The sequence below is a fragment of the Dendropsophus ebraccatus genome, chromosome 6 (genome assembly GCF_027789765.1).
Source record: "Dendropsophus ebraccatus isolate aDenEbr1 chromosome 6, aDenEbr1.pat, whole genome shotgun sequence".
Taxonomy (NCBI): domain Eukaryota; kingdom Metazoa; phylum Chordata; class Amphibia; order Anura; family Hylidae; genus Dendropsophus; species Dendropsophus ebraccatus.
Genome location: NC_091459.1, coordinates 6154024 through 6172363, shown reverse-complemented (window position 1 = coordinate 6172363; position 18340 = coordinate 6154024). Strand labels below are relative to the sequence as shown.

Here is an 18340-nt window from a genome sequence, read left to right as displayed (position 1 = left end):
GTTCCTGGCCATGTCCTTGAGCTGATATGTCTTTCCTGAGGAAAGGCTTTAAAGGGGCACTCCAGCGATAATCTTTCAAATCTACTGGTTTTAGAAAGTTATATAGATCTGTAATACACTTCTCCAGTCTTCCAGTACTTATCAGCTGCTGCAAGTCCTGCAGGAAGTTTTGTATTCTCTCCGGTCTGACACAGCGCTCTCTGCTGCCACCTCTGTCCATGTCAGGAACTGTCTAGAGCAGCAGCAAATCCCCAAAGAAAACCTCTCCTGCTCTGGACAGTTCCTGACATGGACAGAGGTGGCAGCAGAGAGCACTGTGTCAGACTGGAGAGAATACACCACTTCCTGCAAGACATACAGCAGCTGATAAGTACTGGAAGACTGGAGATTTTTTAACAGGAGTGTATTACAGATCTATATATCTATCTGAAACCAGTTGACTTGAAAGAAAAAGATATTCACCGGAGTACCCCTTTAACACTTTGCTCTGGCTTTATTGTAATGACTAAATCATCACCATCATTGTATTAGCAAAGTGCCCAATAGTCTAAGCACCCGGGCACTGAGTAAATTCTGAGCCTTTACTTGTCATGCACCCCCATATTATAGATGAATAGGGAAATGCTATTGTTTCCTCAGTCATCTTTATGCTTCATTAGAATAGTATAAGATATAAGATCAGCATCTTATCCTCGGCTCCTGCAGATCGGTGATTCATCGATTCTTATCCACACTCCGTGAGTCATCCTCTTCTGCCCACTGTCACTGTGTCTTACCATTATATTCAACCGATTTGTTGCAGCTTTGGCAAAAATATTGAGTGAATCAACAGAAGGGAAAGCTGAACCAAATCAATATCTTATTGGATGGCAGCACAGCAGGGAGTCGTGGATGTTCCAGGTGGATAGTCAGGTGGATGAGAAATCAATGATATCAAACAGGTTAGAATGGTCACTGTGTTCATGTGGAAGTTCAACTGAAACAGCAGTGTTAAAGGATGAAAGCTGGGCGAGGAACAGCCAAACTCTGCTAAAAAGGTATGGTTGTTAGTTTTTTTTCTTCTTGTCATACAAGATGGCAAGACAACACAGCACCAAGATGCAAGGTGGTTATACTGCATTGGCAAGGCACATAAAGTAGACAGGGGTTTAAAGATGTGCTGTTCAAGCTCTTTTAAGAAGCTCACATTACAGAGGTATTCCACTCAAACATAACTTTGATATGTTGCTGCTCATACTGAGACTAACAATTCCTTCCATACTTATTATTATCTATTCAGTCTCCTTCCCCCAGTTTCAGTTGCTGCTTTCGGCTGAAAACACAAAAATCTGTGTGTGAGCTTTTCTCTCTGTCTCCCCCTCCTCCACCCTCCCTTCTGAGACAGCTGATGTAAACAAGCCCCTGGCAGGCTGTATCTGCTACATTATAGCCTATTTGTAATGCTGGGAGGGTTATTCTGAGGTCAAGTTGCTAATGAAATCACTGTGATTAATCCTCCCAGCATTACAAAGAAGCTACAGTGTTGCAGATAAAGCCTGCCAGGAACTTGCTTACATCATCTGTCTCAGAAGGGAGAGGGGAGGAGGGGGAGACAGAGAGAAAAGCTCACACACAGATTTTTGTGTTTTCAGCAGAAAGCAGCAGCTGAAAACTGGGGGAAAGAGACTGAATAGATAATAACAAGTATGGAAGAAATTGTTAGTCTCACCATGGGCAGCAATATACCAAAAGTTATGTTTGAGTTGAGTACCCCTTTACCAATCAATGTTGATAACAATACACATAGTGGTCAGCCAAGAGAACCTAGTGCACCAGATCAAGGACACATCATAACTGAAAGATGTCCAGCAGTGTCATCAGCTCAGAACTGACACAGGGACACAGGTACACCTATCTACTGTATGGGCAAGTTTGGCCGTAAGTAAGGTAACCCTTTAATGTAGGAACAAGGTCAAGCACTGAGGTGCAGGAAAATAACTTAGCGGTGCTTACACTGTATACCAGTCATGAGGGTGGGGGGTGACTGCAGTGGTTTCCGTCAGGGGATTCCCACTTCACCCTGTCTGACTGATACCAGATACTTATACATGGAGAGTATAATGTCCCACAGCACCGATCGATCCCTGGTGTAGGGATCTGGCATTTTTTTTTACATTATAAGCAGATACATACCAGTGATATTTGGGGCCATTGAGTAGTACGGTTCTCGGCATAAGTACGTGACAGTGGACTCATAGGTGGTGGTGTTTTCTGGTGTTGGAAAAGTCACATATCCGTTCTCAAGCTCTTTTGGGGACTTACAGTCAACAACTAGAAAAAGATCAAAACCATAAATGAGCATTAGGTGTTGCTGCTATTATCCTATTCTCACCTGCTGCTATGTCCCTATTGTACAGGAGACGCTGAGGAGGAAGGTATGTCTCTTATAGTATGTCTCTTATAGTATGTCTCTTATAGTGTGTCTCTTATAGTATGTGTCTCTTATAGTGTGTCTCTTATAGTGTGTCTCTTACAGTATGTCTCCTATAGTGTGTCTCTTATAGTGTGTCTCTTATAGTATGTCTCTTATAGTATGTCTCTTATAGTATGTGTCTCTTATAGTGTGTCTCTTATAGTGTGTCTCTTATAGTGTGTCTCTTATAGTGTGTCTCTTATAGTATGTCTCCTATAGTATGTCTCTTATAGTATGTCTCTTATAGTTTGTCTCTTATAGTGTGTCCCTTATAGTGTGTCCCTTATAGTGTGTCCCTTATAGTGTGTCTCTTATAGTGTGTCTCCTATAGTGTGTCTCCTATAGTGTGTCTCCTATAGTGTGTCTCCTATAGTGTGTCCCTTATAGTGTGTCCCTTATAGTGTGTCTCTTATAGTGTGTCCCTTATAGTGTGTCCCTTATAGTGTGTCTCTTATAGTGTGTCCCTTATAGTGTGTCTCTTATAGTATGTCCCTTATAGTACGTCTCTTATAGTGTGTCTCTTATAGCGTGTCTCTTATAGCGTGTCTCTTATAGCGTGTCTCTTATAGTATGTCTCCTATAGTATGTCTCTTATAGTATGTCTCTTATAGTGTGTCTCTTATAGTGTGTCCCTTATAGTGTGTCTCTTATAGTGTGTCTCTTATAGTGTGTCTCTTATAGTGTGTCCCTTATAGTACATCTCTTATAGCGTGTCTCTTATAGCGTGTCTCTTATAGTGTGTCTCTTATAGCGTGTCTCTTATAGCGTGTCTCTTATAGCGTGTCTCTTATAGTGTGTCTCTTATAGTATGTCTCTTATAGTGTGTCTCTTATAGTATATCTCTTATAGCGTCTCTTATAGCGTGTCTCTTATAGCGTGTCTCTTATAGCGTGTCTCTTATAGCGTGTCTCTTATAGTGTGTCTCTTATAGTATATCTCTTATAGTGTGTCTCTTATAGTGTGTCTCTTATAGTATATCTCTTATAGTGTGTCTCTTATAGTATGTCTCTTATAGTGTGTCTCTTATAGTATATCTCTTATAGTGTGTCTCTTATATTGTGTCTCTTATAGTGTGTCTCTTATAGTGTGTCCCTTATAGTGTGTCTCTTATAGCGTGTCTCTTATAGCGTGTCTCTTATAGCGTGTCTCTTATAGTGTGTCTCTTATAGCGTGTCTCTTATAGCGTGTCTCTTATAGCGTGTCCCTTATAGTGTGTCTCTTATAGTATGTCCTATAGTATGTCTCTTATAGTGTGTCTCTTATAGTGTGTCTCTTATAGTATGTCTCTTTTAGTGTGTCTCTTATAGTGTGTCTCTTATAGTATGTCTCTTATAGCATGTACCTTATAGTATGTCTCTTATAGTATGTCTCTTATAGCGTGTCTCTTATAGTGTGTCTCTTATAGTATGTCTCTTATAGTGTGTCTCTTATAGTGTGTCTCTTATAGTGTGTCTCTTATAGCGTGTCTCTTATAGTACGTCCCTTATAGTGTGTCTCTTATAGTGTGTCTCTTACCTTCCTCCTTGCCGCTGTTCCCGTACTGTTAGCAGTGTAATCCTCGGCCCGGAGCACCGTTAAGAGCACTGCCCTACCCCCAGAGCGCCAATCCAGCCTGCCCGCTCCGTTGATTATAATTAGAAGGAGGGGGCGGGCTTGGCACTCTGTGGGAGGGGCAGTGCTCCTAACGGTGCTCCGGGCTGTGGAATTACACTGCTAAGAGTACGGGAACAGCGCCGAGGAGGAAGGTAAGAGACATACTGTTCTCCTCAGCGCCCTGTGAGCATTATGGGGCTATGAGCAGGTTAGATTTGTCTAACCGGCAGATAGTTCCCCTTTAAATCCCCTCCTATGCCCTCTTCTATTTCAGATCTGTTTAATATAAATCGTATTCATAAAATTCTGTTGAACAATTCTTGATCTTCAAGGCACATAAACGTTTTAATGAGAAAGAAGTTACATTTTATCTCATATAACAGTGGTTTAATGCATCATTTTTTAATGTTGTTTTTGTGGCACTTTTTCTTTCATTTTATAAGCCAAAGCCAGAAGTGGATTCAAAACAAATAGTAAATATAAAGAAAGCCTTATACTTCCCCCCCTGCTCGATACACTTCTGGCTTTGGCTTCTATAGAGAACTCCATTTCATCAGGATCGTGTAGCTCATAATAAATTATATGTCCAAATACATAACTGTGTCCCCTGTGTCTTTATTTAGCCAAAATGTGTGTTTTATCTACTGCAGAGAGTCTGGTGGAGGTGGGGACTTTAATGCCTTTGCCCCCCGTCCTGCCTTGGGCCATCTCTGACAAGCCTGCCCCCCTGGTGATGCATAGAAGAAACATAGAAGATTGTCGGCAGATAAAGCCCCCTTGGTCCATCTAGTCGCCCTATTAGTCTTCCCCTTCCTATTATCTTAGGATAGATATATGTATATACCAGGCAGGTTACATTCTGTTATTGTAGATTTACCAACCACCTGTGCTGGAAGTTTGTTCCAAGTATCTACTACTCTTTCAGTAAAGTAACATTATCTCACATTGCTTCGGATCTTTCCCCCAGTAACCTCTCACTTGTCTCCTCTTGTTCTTGATTTCAGTCCTTTCAGGACTCTAGTAATTAGTTATGTGGCAGAGTTCTATAGTCTCACTGCTCTTACAGTAAAGAATCCTTGTCTGTGATGATAGTAAAACCCTTTTCTCACTAGATGTAGAGGATGTCCGCTTCTCATATTTACAGGTCTAGATAACTGGAAAGATCTCTGTACTGACCATTCACATATTTGTACATTGTGATCAGATCGCCCCTAAGGTGTCTTTTTTACAAACTAAATAGCCCAAGTCTTGATAACCTGCCCTGGTTCTGTAACCCACCCGTTCCTGTAATGACCTTGGTCGCCTCCTCTGCACCTGCTCAAGTTCAGCCGTATCCTTCTTATATACAAATAAGCAAAAGAGTCCACGGAGTCTTATTAATGAGTCTCAAAACACAGGAATAGTCACCTATCCCTCCAGGGAAGGAAAGCCAAGCAAAGGGGCGGCTCCAGTGAGAAGACCACCAAACCTCCATGATAGGTGGTCCTTTAAGTCAATATGCAACGAATCAAAGGATATGACAAGGGAAATATCAAAGTCACATATCCATGCACAGACAGCTGTTTCAGGGTGTTGCCCCTCATCAGAGTAGAATTCTGGCTAATGGGAGCAATGAGGGAGACTAGCTAAGGAAAACATTCTGGTTTGCTGGTTGAAGTGCTCAATACAGTGAAAACCTAGGTCCATTGCCTCCTGGGAAATTCAAATATGCGAAAGAGTCTGTGGAGCCCAAAAGTGTACGCAGTATTCCATGTGTGGTCTGACCAGTGATTTATAAAGAGGCAAACTGTGTTTTTATCTTTAGCGTCTATGCCTCTGGATGCCTCCTATGATTTTATTAGCCTTGGCAGCCGCTGCCTGGCACTGGTCAGTAAAGCTGAGTACATTGTCTACCAAGACCCCCAGGTCCTTTTCGGAAGCAGTTTCACTCAATGTTTTACTATGTACCACATAATTGTTTATTATCCAAGTGGATAACTTTACACGTATTCACATTAAACTTAATTTGCCATTTCTCTACCCAAGCCTCCAGCTTCTCCAAATCCCTCTGTAATATGATATTATCCTCATCTGTGCTGATTACTTTACCCAGTTTAGTATCATCTGCAAATATTGAAATTCATTATTAAGAATATTAAAAACGAGAGGACCCACTTCTGACCCCAATAGTACCCCACTTGAAACTCTGATTCATTGAGCCAGTTACTCGTGTTTCCATTTACATATATATTTATATTCTCAGCTAATCCCAGCATCCTCAATTTAAGGACCACACACTATAAGAGACACACTATAAGAGACACACTATAAGGGACATACTAAGAGAGACACAATATAAGAGACACACTATAAGAGACACACTATAAGGGACACACTATAAGAGACACACTATAGGAGACACACTATAAGAGACATACTATAAGAGACACACTATAAGGGACACACTATAAGAGACATACTATAAGGGACACACTATAGGAGACACACTATAGGAGACACACTATAAGAGACACACTATAAGAGACACACTATAAGGGACACACTATAAGAGACATACTATAAGGGACACACTATAAGAGACACACTATAAGAGACACAATATAAGAGACACACTATAAGAGACACACTATAAGAGACATACTATAAGAGACATACTATAAGGGACACACTATAAGAGACACACTATAAGAGACACACTATAAGAGACACACTATAAGAGACACGCTATAAGAGACATACTATAAGGGACATACTATAAGGGACATACTATAGGAGACACACTATAAGAGACGTACTATAGGAGACACACTATAAGAGACACACTATAAGAGACACACTATAAGAGACATACCATAAAAGGCATACCATAAGAGACACACTATAGGAGACATACTATAGGAGACACGCTATAAGAGACATACTATAAGAGACATACCTTCCTCCTCAGTGTCTCTTGTGCCATAGGGACATATCAGCAGGTTAGATTAATCTAACCTGCTGGTAGTTCCCCTTTAAAAAAATACGGCCAATAAACTAGTAACAGGTTTATATCCAAGAGTCATGATTTGCACAGGGAGTTTAGTACAACCCATCTGGTCTGATTCCATAGAAAAGCTACAAATGCACAAACGGCCAACAAATTAGTGGTGACTGTGATGGAAAGGCTGTATAATGCACAGTGCATTTTCTTCTCATCAGGTAACATAGGTAAAAATTGGTTTTGGGGCGTTAATATAGTGTAGTAGGTGCAGTATAAATAATCATGAGAGCAGATATTGGTCAGAATGTTGTGATACGCACAACATTGATCGCATGTAGCATTGAGATTTGGATTGGGACTCGGATACTGAACATATATTTGTGGACGTTTATTCACACGCATAGAACCGAGCGACGCGTTTCGGTGCTGTACTAGCACCTTCCTCAGACTCCCGAGGAGCCTGAAGAAGGCGCCACTACACCTCCGAAACACGTCGTTCGGTTCTATGCGTATGAATAAACGTCCACAAATATATGTTCGGTATCCAGATGATTCTTTGCAAGTCCTGCGCCAAGGCACATCAAGTGGTTTGATAGTTGGGTTGGAGATTACCAGTGCTGCTATACAACAGAAAGTTCTGGAAGTAACAGCCTAGGCTAAATAAACAGACCTCAATCTGGGAAAGATTTGCCTTTATTCCTGTGTGATTATATATCAGTGCAGCACTTACTAAAACTTGAGTTTGTAGAACTACTGGCAGTCAAACCTTCTATTGATAATGTAGAAATAATCAGTATACTGCAGTCTATGGAGCTGTATACCAGAGAGAGGATAAATAACATATAATAAGAACAACAGTATAACATGTTTTTGAATAGTCCCATAAGTTCACGTGTAACATTCTGGAGTGTTATTTCTGTCCAGCATGCCCGGATATAAGTGTAAGATTCTTTAAATATTAAAGCCAGAGCTAAGTATATGCAAATTGTATTTTAGTAGAAGGGGGAAGTCGGCAGACGGGCTCTTCAGTCTATGTAGTAACAATTGTTTCCTCTGGCAGAATGTGCTTAATGAGAGCAACAGGCTGAGCTGGGACCTAGAGCCGGCGGTGACTGAAGGGAGAGACCTCCAGTAGAACGCCCGGCTTCTCACACACTCGCCCGTCTTGTGCGCTTAATCTAGGAGCCAAACAAAGTGTTTTCTTTAACATTGGACAAGTGACACGGGGGCCAGGGGCCGTTCTCATCGGAGTCTTCAGCTCATCCTGACATCCTTTTCTGCAGCTCCGTGAGAAGAGGAAACAACAAAGAAGGAAAGAGATTGGAGGAGGGAGACAAAAAAGAGAGAGAGAAAAAGGAAAGGGAGATTAGTATTCATGCAAACGTGCAGAAAACCGACCACCAGAGTATAGATAGCACCATGCTTCTTAAAAAATTCTATATAATTCCTTCATAATCAGGAGCGGGGAGGAGGGGGAGGGGGGTCATGCTCAGGATTGTTGAAAGTCATCTTGCAGAAAAGAAATAGTAAATAGGATGGTTAAAGGGGTATTCCACTCAAACATAACTTGTGATATGTTGCTGCCCATGGTAAGACTAACAATTTCTTCAATACTTATTATTAACAATTCAGTCTCCTTCCCCCAGTTCTGAGCTGCTGCTTTTTGCTGAAAACACAAAAATCTGTGTGTGAGCTTTTCTCTCTGTCTCCCCCTCCTCCCCTCTCCCTTCTGAGATGGCTGATGTAAACAATTCCCTGGCAGGCTTTATCTGCAACATTTTAGCTGGGAGGGTTATTCTCTTCAATGGACTAACTCAGATGATCCCTCCCAGCATTACAAAGAAGCTACAATGTTGCAGATAAAGCCTGACAGGAACTTGTTTACATCATCTGTCTCAGAAGGGAGGGGGAGACAGCGAGAAAGGCTCACACACAGACTTTTGTGTCTATAGCAGAAAGTAGCAGCTGAGAACTGGGGGAAGGAGACTGAATAGATAATAACAAGTATGGAAGGAATTACTAGTCTCACAATGGGCAGCAACATATCAAAGGTTATGTTTGATTGGAATACCCCTTTAAGGAAAGTGGTTTTACCTCAGCTTCTAGACCAGGGTAGGGAACCTTGGCTCTCCAGCTGCTGCAAAACTACAGGTCCCATCATGCTAAAGCTTTGGCTGTCCAGGCATGATGGGATTTGTAGTTTTGCAACAGCTGGAGAGCCAAGGTTCCCTATCCCTGATTTACATGGTAGTTTGTAGAGTAAGAGAGGCATGCAAGCTCCATGACAGACAAACATCAAAGCAGAACAGATGTGGACAATTCTTGGATTCCTTCTTTTTTTATTGTTGTTTTTCAGTCCTTTCCTGCCCTTACAGGTAAAGTTTTTGTCATGCGCTTTAATAAATATAATAAATGATAGAAATGCACTTTAAAATAAAGTTCTATGGTCTTAAATGAAGCTTATAAAGAACTATAGGTAAAGGCAAGCAGTCCCTGGCCTCAAAAGTTCTGCTTTGCTGAAGAGTTTGCGGTAGTGCGGAACAGCCCTGACAATGAGAGATAATAATGAGCTGTTCTAAAGATATTTCCTGCTTCTATAGATCAGACAGACGGATGTTTCTTACTTTGACACCTTGGAACCTCATTACTCCATGTTCCATCTTTCCTGCACTCAATCTGGAAACTTTCCATTTCTACGCTGTCCTGGAAAAGACAAAAAAAGTAGCCTGTCATGTCACATTTCAGTACTTACAGAGAGCGTAAAGGGTATGTCCGGCGATTTACAGTTTATATATCACATTGTGATGTGCTGCGCTGCCAGCCACTAGTGTTATTCATATTACAGAGGCAGACCATGTTTCACCTGCCGCACGGGCCCTGTAGTAGCTGCGTGGTCTGCCTCCATGGTAGCTACGTCAGTGGTCACCAGTGTACTGCTGATCTTGTATCAGCTAAGATCTATTTTTCAAAGCATGGGTTAATCTGCCTTTGCCTTATATTGGTGAAATCCTTTCTTTGTACATGGAAGGAGGGTAAATATGTGTGTCCGCATATTGCTGTGCCATCTCCACGGCAGGGTAGTCGTCATTATGTTACCTGTAGCCCTACCAGGGGTCATAGTCCTATACACCAATGGGTTATGTCAAGTCTTATCCTAAACCTTCTTCAAATATTTCCAATTATGAAATAAAACATCAAAGATATAATAAAATGTGAATAAATTTACTTAATATCACAGAAAAAGACAGAAAAATCCAATGCCCAGTAGTATGAATACAATGCGATAGGTTCCAGGGCACAGAGGTCGGATTGATCGAACCTCGGGAAATCCTAGGTTCAATCGAACTCGAACATTCACGAACCTGCCGCATTTGATTGTTGAAGCCTTCCTGTTCCGTGCGGAAGGAGGAGACTGCCCGGGGACCGCCTGGAATTCTGGGATTCAGCCTTGGTAATAGCCGGGCACTCTCCTCCTTCCCCATAAACCGGGAAGGCTTCAACAATCAAATGCGGAAGGTTCGTGAATGTTCGAGTTCGATTGAACCTAGGATTTCCTGAGGTTCAATAAACTCTACACACAGGTGCCAAATACTGCTGAACACTTTCCATGAGAAGAGTTACTGTCATGAAAAGGCATCAGTGCCACCCTCTGCGGTGAAGATCCGACCTCTGCGCCAAAGACGGCGCTTTTGGCATTAATCCGTCCTGGTTTTACTGTGTTCTCTGCTTATGTCATCTGTGTTCCGGTCCATGTTTTCTTAGTTCTCCCTGCACTTTCCTTGCTGTAGTCTGTTCTCTGATTATTGTCTGCTGTGTTGTGATTGACAGGTCTCCTCACCTCTGGCTTCCTGTGATTTCTTGTGTGTTTCTCCTGCTCCACCTATCAGCTTGGAGTCCGGGACTTCTGATCCCTTATACCTGTGCCTCTCCCTTCACTCAGGGCTCTTGATAGCGTTGTTCAGCTTGTCTGTCAGCTAGATCCTGCCTTTCCTCAGATTGTCTGTATTCCTGGTTTCCTGATCCCTTTCTTGTTTATTACCTTCTTTGTCTTTTGGTTCAGTGTTCTCCTTTAGTCCTCAGTGTTCCTTGCCTTGTCCTCTAGTTACCTGGTTATTGTCTCTGGTTTCTGTTTCACCGTGTACCTTGTTTACTGTCTGTTATTGCGTATAGTTCCTTGTACCTTTTCCTTGTATCTCTGTTCCGTGTTTATTAGTGTTTCTGACCTGGATTTCGTGACCTCGACTTTGCTTGTGGATTCTGACTCTGTACTTCTGCTGCCCGTTTGTTGCCAACCTTGCCCGCCGACCATTCTTTATTGTGTTAGTTTGTCTCGTCTTGTTTTGTGTTTGCACTTACTCCAGCGTAGGGAACGCTGCCCAGTTGCGGACGGTCATTTAGGACCTGCACTGCAAGTAGGTAGGGACAGTGTGGGGGGCTGTTAGCCTTAGGGCCCACTTGTCCTGTGTCTTTATTTCCTGGGGCCCTGACAGTTACACTCCAGCATCACACATGCACACAGGTATTATGTTCTTGCCTGAACTCCTCCATATACTGTAGCACCGTGGCTAAATGCTCATGGAAATTGTATTTTTTTTTTTACTTTTTTGATCCAGTAGCATTCAAAAGATTAACAAGGCGATGAGGACTTTTGAAATGATTTGTGACTTTGCATATAAACTAATGCAGTATATACTTAAGTGGGTAGCCCCAAGGCTGGGCTGAGAATGGAGCCTGTATTTTATTTGTATATGTTTATTAATATATATTGTGTATTTTAGAAAAGAGCTGAGGTACAGATGGGTCACCATTTTCACACAAACACACACACACCCCATGGCACTGATCCAGCCTGTCCCCGGTGGGCCCACTTCATTCATTATCATTAGAAAGGGGTAGTATGATAAGGGCGGGCTGGATCAGTGCCATGAGGGTGGGTAGTACTCCTTAGGGGTGCCCTAACGGCCCTAATGGTCTCACCGGACCATGGAACAAAAGACTAAATGCACCGCAATGGCGCTGAGGATGAAAATAAGAGACATACTATAAGAGACATGCTATAAGAGACATACCCTTCTCCTCAGGGTCTCCTGTGCCACTTATCTAACCTGCTTATAGTTCCCCTTTAAGCACTTAGCTGTGTGCTTCTCCCAGCTCTATCCAACAATCGGTGGGGTCCAGACCCCAGACAATCAAAACCATTAATATGTTTCTGTGACAGGTGAAAAGTTTTTACAACTAAGACGGACACTTAGGGTCCTATTCCATGGGCAGATGGGGGCCCGATCAATAATGTAAACGAGTGCCGATATGCTAGATCGGCACTCGCTTACTCGGCCTATTACACGGCCTGATAATTAATCGTTTAGTGAGGGCTGCAGGGACATCGTTACCGAAGTCCTTGCAGCCCTTGTTTAAACAACATACATTAACTAAGCATGTTGTAGGGCTTCTCCAGCGCCCTTTCTTCCTCCCGATCCCGCGTGCAGCAGCAGCTTCGGTGCGGCCTCTCTGAGCTGACAGACCGCTCAGCCAATCACTGGCCATGGCGGTTCTGGCCAGTGATGGACTGAGCGGTCTGTCTGCTAAGAGAGGCTGCACCGAAGCTGCTGCTGCACGCGGGATCGGGAGGAAGAAAGGGCGCTGGAGAAGCCCTGCAACATGTTTAGGTAAATCATGGTGCTTGTGGAGTCATCGGCCGCGCATCTCTATTCCACGCAGCGATGCACAGTCGGTGCCTGATGATTTTAGGTTTGAATCTAAATAAACGATCAGCCGATGACATGATCATCGGCTGATCGTTGTCTCTTTTCCGATTCGGCCAATTATCGCTCTGTGGAATAGGCCCCTTAAAGAGAACACCAACTGTACATGACCTGTGGTCTGAGCAGAGCCATTTATGTAGATGGGATTTGTCGCCTGAAATAACTGGGACTCACCTTTATAATTCGGTACCCAGGGTTACAGCTTATTACGGCTTGGTCTTTGAAGGTGTATTCCGATTGAGAAGGTTCAATTTTTCCATTTACTGGTGGCCGTAGGTCAGGACAGGAGACGCCTAAAATCACATTCTATTATAAATACTAGAAACCATTGCTTTTCCATTACTCTATGCTGTAAAGAGGATGCACAAAGGGTGCACAGGAACAATTAGAGATCGATTTGTACCATAAATGTGATTTTTTAGTGACATAAAGGTTGCAGGTTTCATCCAGCAACAATTAAAGGGGTTAGCAAAGAGCAGGGGTCTTTTTTTTTTTTGCAAAAACAGCACCAACATTGTCCTCAGGTTGTGTGCGCTATTACAATTTAGCTTCATTGACTGCTGCAAAACCCAAAAAGAGGACAAGAGTGGTGCTGTTTCTGGAAGAAAGCGGCCATGTTTTTCTAAGTCTGGATAATCCCTTTAAAGGGAACCTGTCACCCCCCGTGCCGGGGTGACAGGCTCCCGACCCCCCGTTAGAGACCCCTATACTTACCTCATCCCGCCGGGTCCCGCTTCTGGATTCGGTCGGGTCCCGGAGATCTCAGCCGCTGCAGCCCGGCGCGCGCGCTGACAGATGAGTCCAACGCTCATAGAGAATGACGGAGCGCTGGACTCTCCCGTCATTCTCTATGGGTGTTGGACTCATCTCTCAGCGCGCGCGCCGGGCTGCAGCGGCTGAGATCTCCGGGACCCGACCGAATCCAGAAGCGGGACCCGGCGGGATGAGGTAAGTATAGGGGTCTCTAACAGGGGGTCGGGAGCCTGTAACCCCGGTACGGGGGGTGACAGGTTCCCTTTAAATATTGCTCATTCACAAGGTAGAGAAAACACTAAGGGGCAGATGTATCATCTGCACATTTTTTTGAGCAGGTGGTACTCTTTATGGGCAGCGCAAATCATCATTAGGCGCAAGTGCCTTGAGAAATCTCGCACATTTGCCCCATTTTTGGCTAAAAAACAGTGTTAGGATAGGAGTGGAAAGTACTGCTGTTTAATTCTTTGCACAAAAACTAAAAATTGCATATGATAAATCTCACTAACAAAGCAACTAATAAGAACCCACGCCTCCTCCGAGCATAAAAAATAATAAAATGGCACAGCTGCTGCATTCTTTTGTATGCCATGCGCAAAAATGTAGGATTAGCCTAAATTCTAGCACAAACAGAATGATGCATCTGCCCCCAAATCATCATAAAGTTAAAGGGTTTCTCCAGCGTTACAAAAACATGGCTACTTTCTTCCAGAGACAGCACCACTCTTGTCTCCAGCTCAGGTGCAGTTTTCAGTTAAGCTCCATTCATTTCATTTACAAAACCTGCACCCAACCGGGAGACAAGAGTGGTGCTGTCTCTGGTAGAAAGCGGCCATGTTTTTGTAATGCTGGAGAACCCCTTTAAAGACAATCATTAGGTTACCTGTGACGGTATATGATAGTCTCCATCCTCCATTCTCCCCAGAGTTATCACTGTGAAACAGAATCTGAACACTGTTACTTCCCGTTTCTATCCTACCGGGTGATTTCTCGCCACATATTGGACCAAATTCCTTTCTTCCAGCTTTGATCTACCAGAACAAGAATCGAGAAGCTGTTTATGACACCAGCAGAAAAACGGTCTTACAGAAAATATAGCATGATCTTTGCCCATGCAAACCTTTCATAAGCATTTTCTTTCTTCTCTCCACTGCGTGAAACGCCAGGCCCCGACACTGGGAGAGTCCCGTTTCCTTGATCCTTCAGCCGGCAGCCATTATCTGATGCTACAAGGCGCAGGGTGATATACGCCACGAGGCGCCATCCTCCCGGCCCCTTTTTTCTTCTTGTCTTATTTCTAGATGTACCCATGGGCACCCCTGAAGCTGTTATCAGTTTATCAGCCTAAGGGCCCTATTACACAAAGTGATTATCGGCCGTAGTTAGCCGATTACCGGGCGTTCCGGATGATAATCGTTTAGTGTAATAGCTCATGCAAAAAGGCAACGATCAACTGATTGAAGACAATGCCATTGTACCTTTATGTAATCATACGGACACAAAACCTCTGGGTGGTCTTCAATATCAAAGTTGTCATCAAAGTGAAGATTCACAACAAAACCTTCCTCCAGCTCAATCCTGTACAGACAGTCCGAACTCTTTGGGTACGGGCTTGGAAAATCGGCACTGGATATGATTCCGCTCCTCTGTGTGTACAAGTTATCGCTGCACTCCACTGGGAACAATGGAGAATAAGTGGGAAAGAGACATCATTACAGCTTCTCAGTACAGATGAAGGCAAAAGAATATTTATATATATATACACCGGCCAACCACACAGTATGCCAAAAAAGTAACGGCTATGGGAACTCCAGAGGTACAGTAACATTTACATTGAGTATATTTCCCTATGTAAATGTCAAAAGCAGTGCCCAAACACGTCAAGTTGAAAGTGAATGCGTTTTTGTTTTAACCAATTGGTGTCTGCACGGGGATCCCAGAGTCGTGGTCCTTGCACTGGCCTGGCTCTATGCAAAAGGGGCAGGCCCGGCCATATCCCTTCCCCTCTGGGATGCTGCTCTATTGCAATCAATGGAGCCGTGTCATTGGACGGTATATGGTCAGTTAATGCGATATGGTCACACTGGGGGTGGCGGTCGGCCCCCAGTGCATAGAAACGGACTGGTGAACAGAAAATAAAGGGAGCCACCGGGATCCCTGCGCCGGTGCCAATCAGCTAACCTAATTGTTGCTGCATGGACGTGTATGACTTCACTAAGTTACAGGGGTCAAGGAAGGGCACGTATCTGACACACCTGCACACATATATGGCATTCGTTATTATAGCACCACGTTTCGCACAACGCACAGGTCTCAATACCTGGTGACCAGTTCATTCGGAGATTTGTAACGGTAAATGGAAAAATGCTAAGAAACAGTAAACAAGGTTTTGCGGCAACATTTTTTTTTAAAAACATAGAGATGTGGCTGATAAATGAGATATAGTTCATATATAGAGCAACCTTTTTAGATACGCACTGGGCAGAAAAATAAAAGCTGGTTTTAAGACAGTAATAACTTAAGACTAGTCCAAATACTGTATATGCCAGATTTACCATAGTGGCTCTTTGAAAATCTGTAGATCTCCCAGTCTAACCGGGCATCATTTATTTGTTGGCTTACTTTAATGCTATAATGTGGTGCATTGCAATAAATTTAAAGAGGTACTCCGGGCTGGGGTCATTTTCAGTGTACAGCCAGGGAGGGGGTGGATATAGAAGCCACTGGTCACTCACTTCCCCGCTGACAGCGCCGGTTCCCGGATTGCGCAGCCCTGTTCTCCCGTCCGGTTGCCGCTTTCTGGTCTGAGCCGCGACTTGAGATGTGACGTCTGAAGGCAGCTCAGCCATTTAGCGGTCATAGCGGAGTCCCGCCTCTTCAAGCCCTCCCAACTTAGTTTACTATGGGGGGAAATTTATCAAGGGGTTTGCGCCTTGAATAATTTTGCCCATTTTCAGTCTAAGTTCTATTTATTAACCAGTATTTGACGGGTGAATATTTTTTAGATGCAACTTTTTTTGTTAATCTGCCTGTTTTGAGTATTCACCTAAAAGTTCCCATATTCTGAGATTTGCGCCCAACTTATCATTTGGGACTTTTTAAAACGTGGCACAAATTGGTGATGGCCAATGTCTGGTCAGTACCGGGTGAATTTGTTTGTGCGTTTTTTTACTTTTTACGACAATTTTTGTGACTTTTTTTACTTAGGCGCAATCTTTATGGGAGTGCTTCAGTCATCAGTCATAAGATAGTGGAACAAAATATTCACCGATCCTCATAAGAAGAGTCATGTGTGAAAGTCTCTAAAAAAAAAATCTAACAGACATAAACAAAACAGACGTAAAAAAAAAGTCTGCTGTTTTTTTTGGGGGGGAAATTATGTCAGATTTTTAGTGCATATAGTTTGATACATTTCCCCTGTTGTCATACAGCGAAGCCAAGAACATAAAAACACATATAAAAGTATATGAAACCTTTGCACGTCCTGTTATCTGAGTGGAGGAGGTAACCGAATCTGCAGGAGCAGTAGAATCCACCGATATAGTTGTGGCAATGGTGGTCGCAGACCATGTCTTCATCGTTCCGCTCTGCACACTCATCAACATCTGAGAACAGACATCAGAAAAAGACTGTAGCTGCCACCTGTGCAAACATCATCAGACAGATAGGGGCTCAAGCTCCCTGAGAATATACAGATGTATCCCGCCTCATGGACCCCAAAGTCTTTTATGCACAATTTACAGTGGCAATAATACATCAGTGTTACTGACAGCGACTTCTGTCTGACTGTCTGCAAAGCCGATTCAACAAAGGGATGACTTTTTTCACAAACAATAGTTTGTAACTTTTTTCAGTTCTCATGCCTTTGTACTTCTTTGTACTTTAGCTTCTTTAAAGGGGTACTCCAGCGAAAATCTTTTTCTTTTAAATCAGCTGGTTTCAGAAAGTCATATAGATTTTTTAATTTACTTCTATTTAAAAATTTCAAGTCTTCCCGTACTTACAGCTGCTGTATGTTCTGCAGGAAGTGGTGTTTTGTCTTAGGTCTGACACAGTGCTCTCTGGACAGTCCCTGACATGGACAGAAGTGGCAGCAGAGAGCACTGTGTAAGACTGGAAAGAATATATCACTTCCTGCGGGACATACAGCAGCTGATAAGTACTGCAATACTGGAGATTTTTAAATAGCAGCAAATTACAAATATAACTTTCTGAAACCAGTTGATTTGAAAGTATAAGGTTTTTTGCTGCAGTACCTCTTTAAAAAAATAATCATTGTGGGGTCGGGTGGGGTCGGGGGGAATTTACACTAGGTACTGTCATGCTTGGACCATCAAATATTACTGACTGACTGGACAGTAGCAGGCTGGTGTTATTAGGCTACTAATGGCTCTTGTCCTGTACCTGGCTGGATACGTACTGCCAGTGCCCTTGAGGTGGTGGGTAATGGGTAACATGAGGGGGAGGGGGTAGTGGTAGTCATTTTCTTATCCCTGGCTTATTAATGGAAGCCTTCTTCCACTGTTGTGGAAATAAGAAGAAACACACATACAAATGACAGACCTTATTGCAATACCTCCCCCCTGGGCTCCTCATTTGCTAATGCTTACTGCCATAGGGTTTCCTGGGCAGAATGGGACTGATAGTCAGTCATAGAAACTATTTATCAATCAATCTATCTATCTATCTATCTATCTATCTATCTATCTATCTACCTATCTATCTATCTATCTATCTATCTTCTATCTATCTATCTATCTATCTATCTATCTATCTATCTATCTATCTCCTATCTATCTA

General features: G+C 43.0%; 1 protein-coding gene across 3 annotated transcripts in view; it reads right to left on the bottom strand.

Annotated features, from left to right (window-relative positions):
• MASP1 (MBL associated serine protease 1) overlaps positions 1-18340 on the bottom strand; it is a 66358-nt gene that overhangs the window by 26440 nt on the left and 21578 nt on the right. For 2 of the 3 annotated variants that reach the window (XM_069974428.1, XM_069974429.1), the window contains exons 4-9: positions 17014-17145; positions 15019-15215; positions 14424-14571; positions 12962-13080; positions 9650-9728; positions 2173-2310 (exon numbers count right to left, since the gene is read on the bottom strand). In XM_069974428.1, the coding sequence (XP_069830529.1) occupies positions 2173-2310; positions 9650-9728; positions 12962-13080; positions 14424-14571; positions 15019-15215; positions 17014-17145 (813 nt within the window). Of the gene's footprint in view, positions 1-2172; positions 2311-7887; positions 8303-9649; positions 9729-12961; positions 13081-14423; positions 14572-15018; positions 15216-17013; positions 17146-18340 lie in introns of those variants that run through there. The other variant, XM_069974430.1, reaches the window with a different exon arrangement.